The sequence below is a fragment of the Polypterus senegalus genome, chromosome 10 (genome assembly GCF_016835505.1).
Source record: "Polypterus senegalus isolate Bchr_013 chromosome 10, ASM1683550v1, whole genome shotgun sequence".
Classification (NCBI taxonomy): Eukaryota; Metazoa; Chordata; class Cladistia; order Polypteriformes; family Polypteridae; genus Polypterus; species Polypterus senegalus.
Window position 1 is genome coordinate 146,657,491 of NC_053163.1, and position 14,796 is coordinate 146,672,286.

The following is a 14,796-nucleotide window of genomic DNA, read 5'->3' on the forward strand; positions in this document are numbered from 1 at the left end:
AAATGTACGGGGATGAAAGTGTGTGTAAATATTCTTTAATCCTACGTGTTGTCACCAAGCTGATCGGAGTGCTATATGGGCGGGTTGGACCGTGTAGAATATGTGTTGTCATTTCTACACGGTGTGACCAAAATGTCTGAAAATCCCCTTACATTAAAGTCTGCAATGTGCCCTTTAATCACGACATCTAAATTGTGTGATTTGTCATTTTAAACTGTGGAGCAGAGTGGGGGAAATCCACGAAAAAGGGGTCTTTGCTCCCAAGCATTATGGAGGGCGCTGTAAATACATATACTAATGAAGCACTGCTTTGCATTTATGGAGGCACTCACATCATACAGCTAATTATATGATAAACGCATTTTTAGGAGTCTTATCGCAGACAATGGGTACCGACTGGCCTCATTTCCAGGGCTGTGTTCAGCTTTTTGGCTGCTGCTGTAATTAAAGCCTCATAACTCCTAGAATTTTTAATTAGGTTTGAGAATGGATAGATCTAAACATACAAATTTTTCCTCATACACTCGTGTTTCTAACAGCTACAAATAACTCCGCTTTTTAGGATTTTAGCAGATGATAACAAAATGCCCCTCATATTCTATGTGGAAGGTCATGAGAAAACTGACCAAAGTTCCCCAGTGGGATTTATGTGAGGAACGCAGCACAGCACACTGGAAACTAAAAGGTTTTCCAAGAAACTGAGAACTCCAAGTACAGAGCCTCCTGGAGGAAAGAAAAATGAGCAGAGAACAGAAGGTGACAGGAGGATCTGGAAGCTTCACCAAGCAGGGGAAAAATAACATGTCCTTCATTATACCATGGAAGTGAAGAACACGTGTTACACGTACAAAGTGACCTGAAATAGTGGAGCAGTGGGAGGATAGAAGAGTGGGAAAAAAACAGAAGAGAAGTCTACTAGAGAAAGAGAAAGGTGACATAAACAATAAAGAACAATACAGACAGATATGAAAGGCACTATATGAAATAAAACAAGGGAGATAGATAGATAGATAGATAGATAGATAGATAGATAGATAGATAGATAGATAGATAGATAGATAGATAGATAGATAGATAGATAGATAGATAGATAGATAGATGAATGAAAGGCACTATATGATAGATAGATAGATAGATAGATAGATAGATAGATAGATAGATAGATAGATAGATAGATAGATAGATAGATAGATAGATATCAACTCCACTGACAAATGAGGAAAGACATGCCTACCAATGAAAATGTCGGATTACAGTCACATGATTTAAATGACAGGTGTTGTTGATTCGTGAAAAAAACACAATATTGTGTATCCATGAAGCTCGGTAAAAATTAAATCAAGAGATTGTTAATTATAACGGTGACATTGTTTTCTCAGTTTGCCGAAAACTTGAAAGATGTGACGTACTTGGTTTTCCTATCATTGGTGAGTAGTTCACTCCTCTCAAAGGTAGCGAACCAGGAGTGGACCGACATATCCGCGACTCCTGGCTAGAGGAGAGCTCTTGGAGAGGCTCATGGCCTTTACTAAGGTCTTCCTAAGTTCACTCCTCTCAAAGCCGTCTTCCGTCAGCTGGCTGGAGCAGAGCTTTTATTACGTCTTCTGACCCCTGCTAAGGTATGCCAAGGAGGACACTGAGGTAGCCAGCCTCAGCCATTGTTACAGTATGGCAGAGTGAATGTGAACTCCTTATGGAGAAGGTAACCTGCCCTTACTAAGGACACTAGTTTAGTTAAAGAGGTTAGTACTGCATTTAGGCATATCCATGATTACCTTCTCTGCCAACAAAAGAAAGAACCTTGAAGGTCTTTTTGTGAACGCTTACATGATAAAGTACCTCTCGATTTGGTTGAAATTAAAGAAAAAATCAGCCACTGATCACTTCATCGACTTCATTTCAGCTTTGCTATCCATCTTTTAACATCAGCAATACTCCCATCAATACATCCTTCTGTAACCAATTCCACCACTTCCATTATTGGTGGCCACACAATTTCAATTTCAATTCTCTAGTAAGATTGACTGCTGCAATGCGGTGTTCACTGGATGTTCAAACTGTTCTTTATTCAGCTTCCAGTTAATCCAAAATGTGGCTGCAAGAATTATTACAAGAACAAGAAAATACGAACACATCACTCCAGTTCTTAAATCCTTACCATGACTCCCGGTTAAGTTTAGGGCAGACTTCAAAATCCTCTTTTTAACATATAGGCTAAAGCCTTAAATGGCCGATGTCCGGCTTACTTATCTGAACTTATCACGACTTAAAAACCTGAATGCATGTTAAGATCTCAAGATGCCAGTCTGCTTCTGATTCCAAGGGGGAAGGTCAAGATTTTAGTTACAGGGCCCCTAAACTGTGGACTGGTCTGCCTGCTACTATAAGAGATGTCCCCTCAGTCTCAGCTTTTTAAATCCCGGCTGAAGACTCACTACTTCAGTTTAGCACACCCTGACTAGAGCTGCTGATGAACTGTGCAGACTACAAATCTTTGTTGTCAGACATTAGCACTAAAATCTAAGTAACATGATAGTTCTAATTTGTTACTGACCCTCACCCATTCTGTTTCTCTTCTCAGTACTCAAATGTGGCACTTGGTGCCACTGCCCACCTGCCTGCCTAAGGTAAAGTCATCTCTGATGGTGAATCGCAGGAGTCATCAGGTAGAGGGGTTCTTTCATCGTATTGGCTGGCCCAGCACTGAATCAGCTGTGGAATGGCTTGATGGCCGAGGTCTCCAGGACTCTAAACAAATCCAAATCCTATTATGTGATATCGTCTACTGTTGAATTCTGCTCTGTACTTGTAATATTTCTATTGTATTGAGGATTACTTGTGTTCTGTCCTGTATATTGTATTGTCTCGTATTGACCCCCTTTTTTTGACACCCACTGCACACCCAGCCTACCTGGAAAAGGGTCTCTCTCTGAATTGCCTTTCCTAAGGTTTCTTCCATTTCCTTTTCCCTAAAAGGGTTTTTTCCTCATCTTCTTAGAGAGTCAAGGCTGGGGGGCTGTCAAAAGGCAGGGCCTGTTAAAGCCCATTGCGACACTCCTTGTGTGATTTTGGGCTATACAAAAATAAATTGTATTATATTGTATAATTGTTTTTCAATTCAGGTTCAGGTGGGTCAGGCGACTTGCTCAGGGCCACAAAGACAGGAGATGTGGACATCCCCAGAGTACGCAGTCAAGCATTTTACCTTCTGGGCCTGGCCGAGTGCCACCAAACATGTCACGAACAAGTGAACGTACCTGTGGTAGGCAGTGAAGTCCAGGCTGACTCGCCGATCATCTTCATGGATGGCCCGCTTGGCTCTCTGATGCTTCATTTCAAGGGCCTCTCGGCTGTAGGACAGGCCTTCATAATATCTAATGAATGGACTCGGCCCATTCTCCGTGGATCCTGAAAAATGAAACATGATGCACGTCTATGAGTTTCAGTTTTTGTCTGCTGGATTAACGCACGTCCTTGTCAACATGTCGCAGCACAAAACCTCAAAGTAACATTTGCCCCCAAGATGCTGTGCAGGAATTTCAAAAAGAGGCAGAAAAAAAAAGGAGTGAGGGGGCAAAAAAAATTCAATCCATTATAAAACGCTGATGCCATCCAGCTTTGGGTTTCCCGTTCAGTTTCAGGTCAGTTCCTTCAGTCCAATATGGAAAACCAAATCAGCATCTAGAAATTTCACTAAATTGATTTCCTAAAATGTCATTCAGCTTTTTAGATATTTGAAAGTAGCATCCATAGACAGCAGAGCAGGATCTTCAAGGTCAGCTCCGTTACTCCATCTCCCATAATGTTGGAAGGTGAAGTGTTAGGAGAGGGGGAATGTTTCGCCTACCTTGGTTGGGCACACGTCAATGGTAGAGCCAGGATCAGCAGCTAAAAAACGTTTGGGGATCCGGAGAACCGTTCATCACCACCAAGATCAGGTCCTTCAATTAAAACGTGAAGTCAAGTCCTACTCTACGGAGCCAACACATGGAGGACCACCACAACCATCACCAGAAAGGTCCAGATATTTACTAACACCTGTCTGATAAGGATCATCTGGATTCCCTGGCCAGATGTCATCAGAAACCAAGAACTATGGTAGCAAACAAGGCGAGAGCCAGCGGAGGAAGAGGTTCACAGCGGCTTTGGAGGTAGTTAGGCTCCATCTTTGTGAGCCAGTCTCAGACACCACAAGGCAAGGCCTCACATGGAAAGAGAAAAAGAGGCCAACCAAGGATCTGGAAGCAGATACCAAGAGGACGGACCACACCAGGGGACAATTGGAGAGGCTGGCCCTAGACAGAAATGCCTGGAGAGCTCTTGACCAACAGGGGCAAAAGGACTAAGTAAAGTAAGTATGAGAGCCATTTCAAGATATTTCACATGTAAGTCCTGCACTGGACCCTTTCCTGGCCGGGACGCCATAACAGAAGGACAATATGGAAGAAGGCACAACCCGGCCGGATTGGTGCTGTTTCAACATTCCATACAAAGGGATAGATAGATTAATGGACAGTAGGGGAGCTGGGATATAAAGAGCAGTTTAGTGCTCCACTGGTGTGAACCCAGTAAGGACACACGCAGTGATGTGTGGGAGTCGTAGTCCCGAGGGACAATCACGTCGGGGTCCTTGGGTGGCACAAGGGGATGCTCCCTGTTTCAGGAAGCTTCCATCTAACCCGAAGGTGCTTCTATCAGGTTATGCCCTGTGTGAAAGATGGCTGGCCATTTATCCAGGCCAATACCCCCAAGCCGCCAGGTGGAGCCCTCCTTGCAGCATGGAGGTCCCCAGAAGACCAGCATGGCATCATGGACAATGGAGTTTTTATGCAAAGCCCTGCTGGATGCCGTGGGGGCCACAGGAGGGAGCTGCAGGGAGGACCGAGGGCTTCTTCGTGCCCTGTGACCCGAAGGTTCGTCATAGGAAGAGCGACGGACTTCCGGGTTGAAGAAAAGGACTATTTACCCTGACCCGGAAGGAATAAAGACTTGTGGACTGTTGGGCAGAAACACCCCTGGGTCAGGGAGTATAAAAGGACTATGGGAACTCCCAGACAATGAGCTGAGCTGGGTGGAAGGGTGGCAACGCGTCTGGGAGCTGGAGGATTGGTTATTTGTTATTATTGTGATTTATATGAGTATTGTGGTGGAGAGTGTGCTTTGTGCACTGTGGAAGAAAAATAAAGTCAACATTTGGACTTTTACATGGTGTCTGGAGTCATGGACAGGGGTTCAAGGGAGCGAGAGCGCCCCCTATCGTTCAAAGTGGCGTAGCCGGCAGGATTCTCTAGCGTCATTTGCAGAGGACCTGAAACAAAAATTTCTGTGGGAAACGAGCCCTGAACAGACAACGGACTCAGGAATCGTCACAGCATCGCCTGAACCCGAAAATTCCGAGTCCAAAATGGGGAAGAAGAATGGCAAGCAGAGCAATATCGCCAGCGGGAGTGACCTGTGTGTAATGGCTGACGCTCGGGAGGAGTTAAGGAGCGGCCTTTCAAGTCCGGAGAAACCTCCAGGATTCAACGAGCGCTCTGAGGTACGTGATGGGAACGTTATAGAGAATCCTTTTGTTATAACTCACTTTGTCCTATGCATGTACCTCGGAGAAGATCACCTGGAGGCTCCGCAGGGAAAAGGAGACTGCCCTGGAGACAACGGCCCGCTCCTGTCGGAACCTGAGCACAGGGGAAAGGACTTCCGCATGATGGCAGCCGACGAAGGACACGGTAGCAAACCCGGTGCATTCTGGGAAGGAGAAGCTCCGCGTCCCGCTGTTTGCGCCTTCGAGCCCGAAGGAACGGACTTGGTCTTTCCGAAGGGAAGGGGAGGCGAGCAGGCATCGCCAACCCACAAGAAGGTAAGGAGGGTCGGGAAGTAGCTGATCGGGATGTCGCAAAATATTAAAGACAGACCGCAGTTCGCCGAAGAAGGCAACTCGACCCTCTGAGAACTCCAAGTCCCAGAAGCCTCCGCGAGACCCGTCAGAGCACGTGCCTGAAGCGGGCGTGCTCATTGGCTCCCGGCCAGCAGAGAAGACAGACAAGGAAGTAAGTCTTATGCCGGTCGAAATAAATAATGACTTGCGGGAACTTGAACGGTTAATCGAGCCCGTAGCAAGTTTCTTACAGGTCCTGACGACCATTGAAAAGATCGTCGGGGAGTTGGGAGCTGCATCCAGAGAGCCGTTGGAGAAGGTGAGGGCCTACGTGCGGCAATTTGGTGGGGAGCCTCCCGTAATGAATAATGCAGCGCTACAGGTAGGCGAGACCCGTATCGTACATAATAGAGGGACGCAGTGTGATCCGGGCCCGCGTTTATTAAGTAGCGGGTGCCAATACACGCCGTGCCCTACAAGAGAGGCCGGTACGTTAACCGAGTAGTCAGCGGAAGGGCTAATCGATCCGAGGCAGCTAGGCAGTGCTGATTCCCGGAGCAAGACGGCCCTTAAGACGCCGCCACCGGTAATTTGTAAATCAAGAGGGGTGCAGACAGTAAAGGGGCTCTCTTCTTGTAATAGAGAGACCCAGACTGTATATAAGCCCCAGATTAAACAGGAGGGCTCTAAGATTAAACCGAGGTCTCCTGACAAGAAAGGAATAGAGACAGAAATAGAGAAAGCACCGTTAGAGGCGGCAGGGGTTTCTCTCCCAGCAAGACAAGGGGCGGACCTAACATTTCCTAATTGTTTTCAGTCCCGCAGGGGGAGAATACCAGGAGGACAGAGGCAGTGTTACGGGTGCCGAAGGTTGGGCCATATTTGGCGGAACTGTCCTTGGAGAGAGGGGGACAAGATGTCGATTTGGACTAATATTTCCCCTAGGTTCTCCAGGGACCAAGATGGTCGAATTAATCAAGGCTCAACCAGAACGTCCTCGTGGAGAAAGACTTCCCTCTCGGGGCAGGCCGCTCCGAATAATAATTTGTCGCTGTGGGGGGGAATGCTGTGAAGGATGGCCGGCCATTTATCCCGGCCAATACCCCCAAGCCGCCAGGTGGAGCCCTCCTTGCAGCATGGAGGTCCCCAGAAGACCAGCAGGGCATCATGGACAATGGAGTTTTTATGCAAAGCCCTGCTGGATGCCGTGGGGGCCACAGGAGGGAGCTGCAGGGAGGACCGAGGGCTTCTTCGTGCCCTGTGACCCGGAGGTTCGTCATAGGAAGAGCAACGGACTTCCGGGTTGAAGAAAAGGACTATTTACCCTGACCCGGAAGGAATAAGGACTTGTGGACTGTTGGGCAGAAACACCTCCGGGTCAGGGAGTATAAAAGGACTATGGGAACTCCCAGACAATGAGCTAAGCTGGGTGGAAGGGTGGCAACGCGTCTGGGAGCTGGAGGATTGGTTTATTGATAATTATTGTGATTTATATGAGTATTGTGGTGGAGAGTGTGCTTTGTACACTGTGGCGACAAAGTCAACATTTGGACTTTTACTTGGTGTCTGGAGTCGTGGACAGGGGTTCAAGGGAGCGAGAGCGCCCCCTATCGTTCACACCTGGTACCTACTCCTGGGTCATTAAAAGTTTTTTCCACATTTTATTCGCCCAAACAAAATAGAGCAAAATTCTGAAAAAGTGAAGCACATGAGTCAACAGCGTGACTCCAAACTGCTAAACTCTAAGCACAATTCCACTGACCTCAACTCAGATATCATTCAAATTCACAGTTTTGCACATCTCTGAACACGAATTGCACCGTTTTAGCACACTTTGTTCACTTTGAAACACTGGCCTCCAAAACGCAACACCCTGACAACCAGTTAGTCTCGTTCATGTCGCTCCTCGATTGGAAGATCACTTCAGTCAGGGGGTCAGGGAATAACAAGGCCTCGAGTGAATTCTACAGGAAGACGGAGCAGCGAGAACACAGAGGAAGAGGAAGAAGAAGAATCAGAGGAGGAGGAAGAGTGAGAGGAGGCCCAGCAGGCAGCGGAGGCCATCCAGGATGAGGAGGAGGAAGAGGAAAGTAAAGGCGAGCCAATATTTCCAATGAAATACGTGCCACTTGGGTGGACCATTTAATCAATCCTGGCCTAACCATGACTGAAGCTGGGCGGCGAGTCCAGCCGAGTTTGAGACGCTTCACAGCAGCCTCAGCTAGAGAAGAGAACGGGTAAGTAACCACTTGAGAAGTTTCACAGGACTCTCTCCAATAATGACAGATAGCATCACGTTATGGTTTCTATGGATATCTACAGTGCTCACAGAAGTATACCCTATAGTGTAATGTTTTGTCTTACACTTACGTAGCTGTACGGTGTCACGCCTCGTGGAGTGGCAAGCTTGGCACCAGACTACACTTTGGGCATCTTGTAGTTCAGGGCCAACCGGGATTAGACTTGAGGGAGTTGTCAGACATGGAGTCACTGACACAAAAGTGATATTTTCCAAAAACAATAGTGGGTTTCATTTACAAGCTGTAAGCCACTAGGGGGCGAACTGCATCCCTAACCCCTGACACCGACAGGCAGGACACAGGTTCAACTCACCACCCGTGTTTTTTTAGAGCTTTGTGCATAAAATGCCAACACCACACCAATATATAGTCCCTTCTTACTGCCAGTCCATCCGCCTCCACTCCTCCTCAGGCTTTGTCTCCTTCCTCCCAACTCTGGCTACCCCAAAGTGAGGCGGCTCCTCTTATTCAGGTCCTGGAAGTGTTCCAGGTGGCTCCTTAGTATTACCTGGAATCACTCCCAGGTGCGCTGGGGGTCCTCTAAAGGGCTCCCCCTGGTGGCCCCCATGGAGCCCAACTGGGCTTCACCAGACTCCAGTTCCCGACATGCCCTGCGGGAATCCGTGGTGCCACAGCCACCCAGGAGGGCTGCCCTCTAGTGTCCCAGTGGAGGCATTGCCTCATCAATGCCCTTTCCCCTGGACCTTCCACTCTGCTGGCATCCCGGCCACCCATCATAAGTTGCACAAAAAACACAAACATGATGTCCCAATCAAAAATAGTGTATGATCTTTAAAGTGAAACTCTGCCAGTCCTAAAATGAAAAATAATCCATCATCAAACCCGCTATATCCAAACTACAGGCTCACGGGGTCTGCTGGAGCCAATCCCAGCCAACTCAAGGCACAAGGCAGGAAACAAACCCCGGGCAGGGTGCCAGCCCACCACAGGGCACACACACACACACACATATAAGGGACAATTTAGGATCGCCAATGAACTTAACCTGCATGTCTTTGGACTGTGGGAGGAATCCCACGCAGACACGGGGAGAACATGCAAACTCCAATCTGAGAGGACCTGGGAAGTGAACCTGGGTCTCCAAACTGCGAGGCAGCAGCGCTACCCACTGCACCACCATGCCGTCCATGAAAAATAATTAAAGACAAAAATTATGTATACACAAAAACAGTGGTCTTTCTAAATGAAGAAAATATGATCAGGAAGAAGCTTCATTAAACAAAATTCAATGAATCCCAAAAAACATTTACAAGGAGAAGAAAAAACCCCAATGAATATACAAAAAAAAAAGTGTACCACAACCCGGACTATATAAATACCTCCACTAACAATATTACAACAATATATTCTTATATACAAAAAGAAATTATATACATATTCGGCACAAGCAGCCATGCTTGGTACATTTTGAAAGCTAAGCTTCACACGACTGAGCACATAGACGGCCCCTGTAGGCGGGAAGTGCCTTTTATTTCACAGCCAATCCTGCGTCACGCCACTTTCTTTGACCAATAGCGGCTGATGCTGTTGCACTCTGTGCATGTCCTATGCTCAAACCCTGCAAGGAATGTATTAAATAGGCTGGTGGCCTTGTGTACGCGTGAGCATGCGTGAGAAATTTCAAAGTGAACAGGGTATCATTACAAGTGTGGGCACTCCAGCTCCCCAGATGCCCAACACAAGCAGGCATGGACACAAGTTAAAAGCACTTGTGGGAAACTCTTCTCAACAAGCATTTCCCACCACCACAGGCACAAGTACAATCAAGCACTAGATAGCGCACAGCAGCTCTTTGTCTTTCTTTCTCTCTCTGCCGCTCGCAGCCTCCTCCACTCTTCCTCCCGACTCTGACTCCTCCATGTGAGGCAGGCAGCTCCATTAATCTAACATCCGGGGAGTGCTTCCAGTGACATGACACAACAACTCCAAAGCACTTCTGGCTGAGGTTCTAGCCCTATGGAGTAGGGAGTGCCAGATCCCACATATCCCCCTGACGCCCCCCCACAGGATCCAACAAGGCTGTCCCCTGGGACTACAATACCCAGCATGCCTTGTGGACACCCGTGTGGGGATCCAAACATGGGCTCGCTGCCATCTAGCATCATGGGGGAGACAAAGCCCCATGTAAGCTGTCTTCCCCCTGTTCTTCCACCTCAATGGTCTCCCGGCCGGGTAAGAATACAAGTCATCCTTCACACGGGTGCTATCTTAAAATGTATCTTAAAACAGTTGTATTTTCAAATATCTGTAACTCATTTTTAAGATACCTTAAAGAAGAGAGTGCAGGCAGGGTGGACTGGGCGTTGACTGGGTGAAGAAGAGTGGCAGCAGTGATATGTGATAGAAGAGAAGCTGCAAGAGTGAAACAGAAGGTCTATAGAATGGTAATAAGAAAAGCTGTGTTGTAGGGCTTGGAGATGGTGGCTCTGACGAAAAGGCAGGTGGCAGAGCTGAAGATGATACGATTTTTGCTTGGAGTAACAAGGGCTGATGGGATCAGGAATGACAATACAGGTATGACAGTTTGGTGACCAAGTGAGAGAGGTAAGATTGAGATGGTCTGGGCACATGCAAAGGATAGAGATGAGGGGTACATCAGGAAAATATGAGATGAGGATGAAACCGCCAGGCAAGAGGAAAAGAGGAAGGCCAAAGAGGAGGTTTATGGATGTAGTGAAGGAGGACAGGAAGGCAGTTGGAGGCAGAAAATGATATAAAAAACAAGGAGAGATGAAGACGGATGATTCTCTGTGGTGACCCCTTAGTGGGAACAGCCGAAAGAAGATTATCCATCCATCCATCCATCCACTCATTATCAAACCCACTATATCCTAACTACAGGGTTTGACTTGAGGGTGTGTGCGTGTGCCATGTGATTGTGAAGTCACTGAGGGGGTACAGGGGGTGCAGACCGCGCTGGGTGATACCATCAGATGCGGTGACCCCTAAATTACCATCCATCCATTATCCAACCCGCTATATCCTAACACAGGGTCATGGAGGTATGCTGGAGCCAATCCCAGCCAACACAGGGTGCAAAGCAGGAAATTAACTCCAGGCAGGGCGCCAACCCACACACCAAACACACACTAGGGACAATTTCAGATCACCAATACACCTAACCTGCATGTCTTTGGACTTTGGGAGGAAACCCACACAGACACGGGGAGAACATGCAAACTCCACACAGGGAGGACCTGGGAAGTTCCCACTGCGCCACCGTGCCGCCCATTATTATTATTATTATTATTATTATGTTACCTATAAAAGATACCTGAGAAAAAGACAAGTAATAAAAATAACTGTTGTCACACACGTGCGCATGGGAGGCAGCTAAAGGGCCCGAATGACGGTAGCTCCATGCCGGAGCAGGGGAGGTCGGAGTGCATTAACATTTCTTTTTCTCCTGCAGACCAGTCACAGGAAATCCCACCTGGCCCCGATGACATCACTTCCGATTCCAGCCCCGATGACCTAATTTCCTCTAACTTTAAAAAACCGCCATTTTGTCACCTATGCATCAGTTCTGTTAGGAACTCTGCAGAAAACTCGTTTCTTTGCCTTACCAGCAGCAAACTTCAATATACGGGGTGGCTACCCAAAACCTTTTGTGTGACCCTTTTTCCTTTTTTTTTTTGTGACACAGTATTTGATATCTCTTTTCCTATGTGTACCTTCAGTGACTTTTTCTTTTTTTTATACCCTTGCGTGTCCGAACCTTTCTTGCCTTGCATGAGTTGCTGTAAAGCCTGTCGATATTTGCATGGTGCCTCACTCGCCTCTTGTCCATTTTTATACTCCTCATCTGAGATAGATAGATAGATAGATAGATAGATAGATAGATAGATAGATAGATAGATAGATAGATAGATAGATAGATAGATAGATAGATAGATAGATAGATAGATAACTTTATTAATCCCAAGGGGGAAATTCACATACACCAGCAGCAGCATACTGATAAAAAACAATACAGTATTAAATTAAAGAGTGATAACAATGAAGGTATAACAGAAAAAAACTTTGTATAATGTTAACGTTTACCCCACCAGGTGGAATTGAAGAGTCGAATACTGTGGTGTCTCCTCAGTCTGTCAGTGAAGCTGCTCCTCTGTCTGGAGATGATCCTGCTCAGTGGATTCTCCATGATTGACAATGAGTCTGCTCAGCGCCCGTCACTCTGCCACAGATGTCAAATTATCCAGCTCCGTGCCTACAACAGAGCCTGCCTTCCTCACCAGTTTGTCCAGGCGTCCATCTTCTTTATGCTGCCTCCCCAGCACACCACCGCGTAGAAGAGGGCGCGCGCCACAACCGTCTAATAGAACATCTGCAGCATCTTATTGCAGATGTTGAAGGACGCCAGCCTTCTAAGGAAGTATAGTCGGCTCTGTCCTCTCTTGCACAGATCATCAGTATTGGCAGTCCAGTCCAATTTATCATCCAGCTGCACTCCCAGGTATTTATAGGTCTGCACCCTCTGCACAGTCACCTCTGATGATCACGGGGTCCATGAGGGGCCTGGGCCTTCTAAAATCCACCACCAGCCACTGTATGCCATCTATGCCATTACTCCTCCTCGTCCGTTTCACACTTGTACTTCCTCTTTCGATTGCATTACCGATGCCAAATTGACCAATCTCACTAAAGCGGAACTGACCAATCAGATAGCTTGGAGGAACCGGACACACACATAGACCTAAGCATTTTATTATATTTATAGTAAACTAGTGTCCCCCAGGGCTCCGTCCATGTAGAAGTGAAATAGGACAGTGAGGAGGGTCCTGCCCACTCCCCACTCCAGACGTCACGTTTCCCTCTACCCTCGGCCCACAGCTACTCTCTCGGATTAGCGTGAATATAGCGATGCTGTAAGTGAACTATGATTCTTAGCGTGATGAGAGAAATCGCAAAATCAACCGGAATGTTCAAGCAAATGATAGAAAAAAAAACAGATCTAAATACGTTAAGTAGTTCTCTCATGAAAAGCGGCCAGACATACAAACAGGCGGATGTTTGACTTTATATAAATATATATATAGAGAGAGATTATTACTTGCAGGGTCGCAGCCAATTGGATGGCCAATAGTTCCTGGTCATCCCTGACCACTTGGGAGGCACGCAGCCATTTTTAAGGACAAGCCTACTGCATATTTGGCTGAAAAATGGCTGCAGCTCCCATGTGGCCTAGTGGACTAGCTGGTGATCACTAAGACCTTCTCTGACCACCTTTAAGACCCCATCCAGAATGGGATCTCCAACTCCCAGAGGGCCTCTTTGGCATCCTGTCCAGCACAACTCCAGGATGGCACATTGGCATTGTTTCCGGGCAGAGGCCTTAACCAGTTCCTGAATGGGAGGATAAAAACCCTGCAGTGCACCTCCACACCCTGCATGTCCTTCACAGCATTTTCTTAAAATCTCTGGCGTTACCAGTCTGTCTATTTAATTCCTACTTATGTTATAGCAAAGAAAACCAAAAGGATTATGACAAAGTCATTTTGATTGCACTGTAGGTTTTCAGTTATTTTTTGATTGCTATTTTGACCCCCCAGTAGTCAATACTGACCCCATACTCCTTACACTGTAACCTACTACTTAAAATTTACATTTCCAGCACAGCAAAAGCTACGATTGTTAACAAAACAGAACAAGTCTTCTCGTCTGCAGATCTGAAACACTCGGCCGTTGCGCCTGAAAACGGCAAGTCGAGACAGGAAGGCAACACTTAAACCTCACAGCCATTTTCTCCTCACATCCCCTCATTTACCTTCACGGCTATTCATTAAGCAACATGGAAAAAGAAGGACTCACCCACACTGGAGAAACATAGTGGAAAGGAGAGGACTAAAAATAAAGAGGTAGGCACCTTCATGGTGAAGATGTCGCCATGAAGCTCTTCTCAACTATGCGGGACCCCAGGGCACATTCTCCAGGTACTTCCTTAGTCGGAGCTGCACGAACACGCGGAGGGAGTCACATCACAGCCCCAGGCTCCGGCCTTGTCCTGTCTTCTTCACCACATCCCGTTATCCGCGAGGATGGTTTGCCCATCCCAACAAAGGAATGCAGGAAGGCGAGTTTGGAGAAGAGCTGACTTAAAAAATAAGAATTCGATTTATTCCAAACAGGCTGAGGACTTTGTTATATAGTGCCTTTCACTAGCCAACAGCATGAGTACATCGTAAAACAAGACAAAACAGAGACCATAGTGTAGCAAACACTGGAATAGTAGGCAAGACTAGAGAGATATATGAGACCGAGTATGAGACCGAGTCCGAGTGAGACTGAAATGGAAGGTGAAGCGGTTGGGTCTTTTATAGGTGGTGGGCAGGAAGAGGCAGAAAAGAGGTCAGTAGGAGGGCATAGGCTGGCAGCAGAAGCAGGTGGAGCTCTAATTGGTTTTCTCTTCAGGGAATCTGTGAAAGACGAAGAAAAGACATTAGTGCAGCTCATCCATCCCTGACCGCTTCCCAAGCGGTCGTGTGTGACAACATCATCAAGGAATACATCCATCCATCCTGCTATATCCTAACTACAGGGTCACGGGGGTCTGCTGGAGCCAATCCCAGACAACACAGGGTGCAAGGCAGGAAA

The 14,796-nt window shown here is 47.0% G+C and overlaps 1 protein-coding gene across 2 annotated transcripts in view; it reads right to left on the bottom strand.

Annotated features, from left to right (window-relative positions):
* si:ch1073-396h14.1 (disintegrin and metalloproteinase domain-containing protein 10) overlaps nt 1-14,180 on the bottom strand; it is a 130,410-nt gene extending 116,230 nt beyond the window's left edge. The window contains exons 1-2 of one of the 2 annotated variants that reach the window (XM_039767006.1): nt 14,014-14,180; nt 3,258-3,408 (exon numbers count right to left, since the gene is read on the bottom strand). In XM_039767006.1, the coding sequence (XP_039622940.1) occupies nt 3,258-3,408; nt 14,014-14,074 (212 nt within the window). In that variant the 5' untranslated portion in view covers nt 14,075-14,180. The remainder of the gene's footprint in view (nt 1-3,257; nt 3,409-14,013) is intronic. The other variant, XM_039767007.1, reaches the window with a different exon arrangement.
* Between the last annotated feature and the right edge of the window lie 616 nt (nt 14,181-14,796).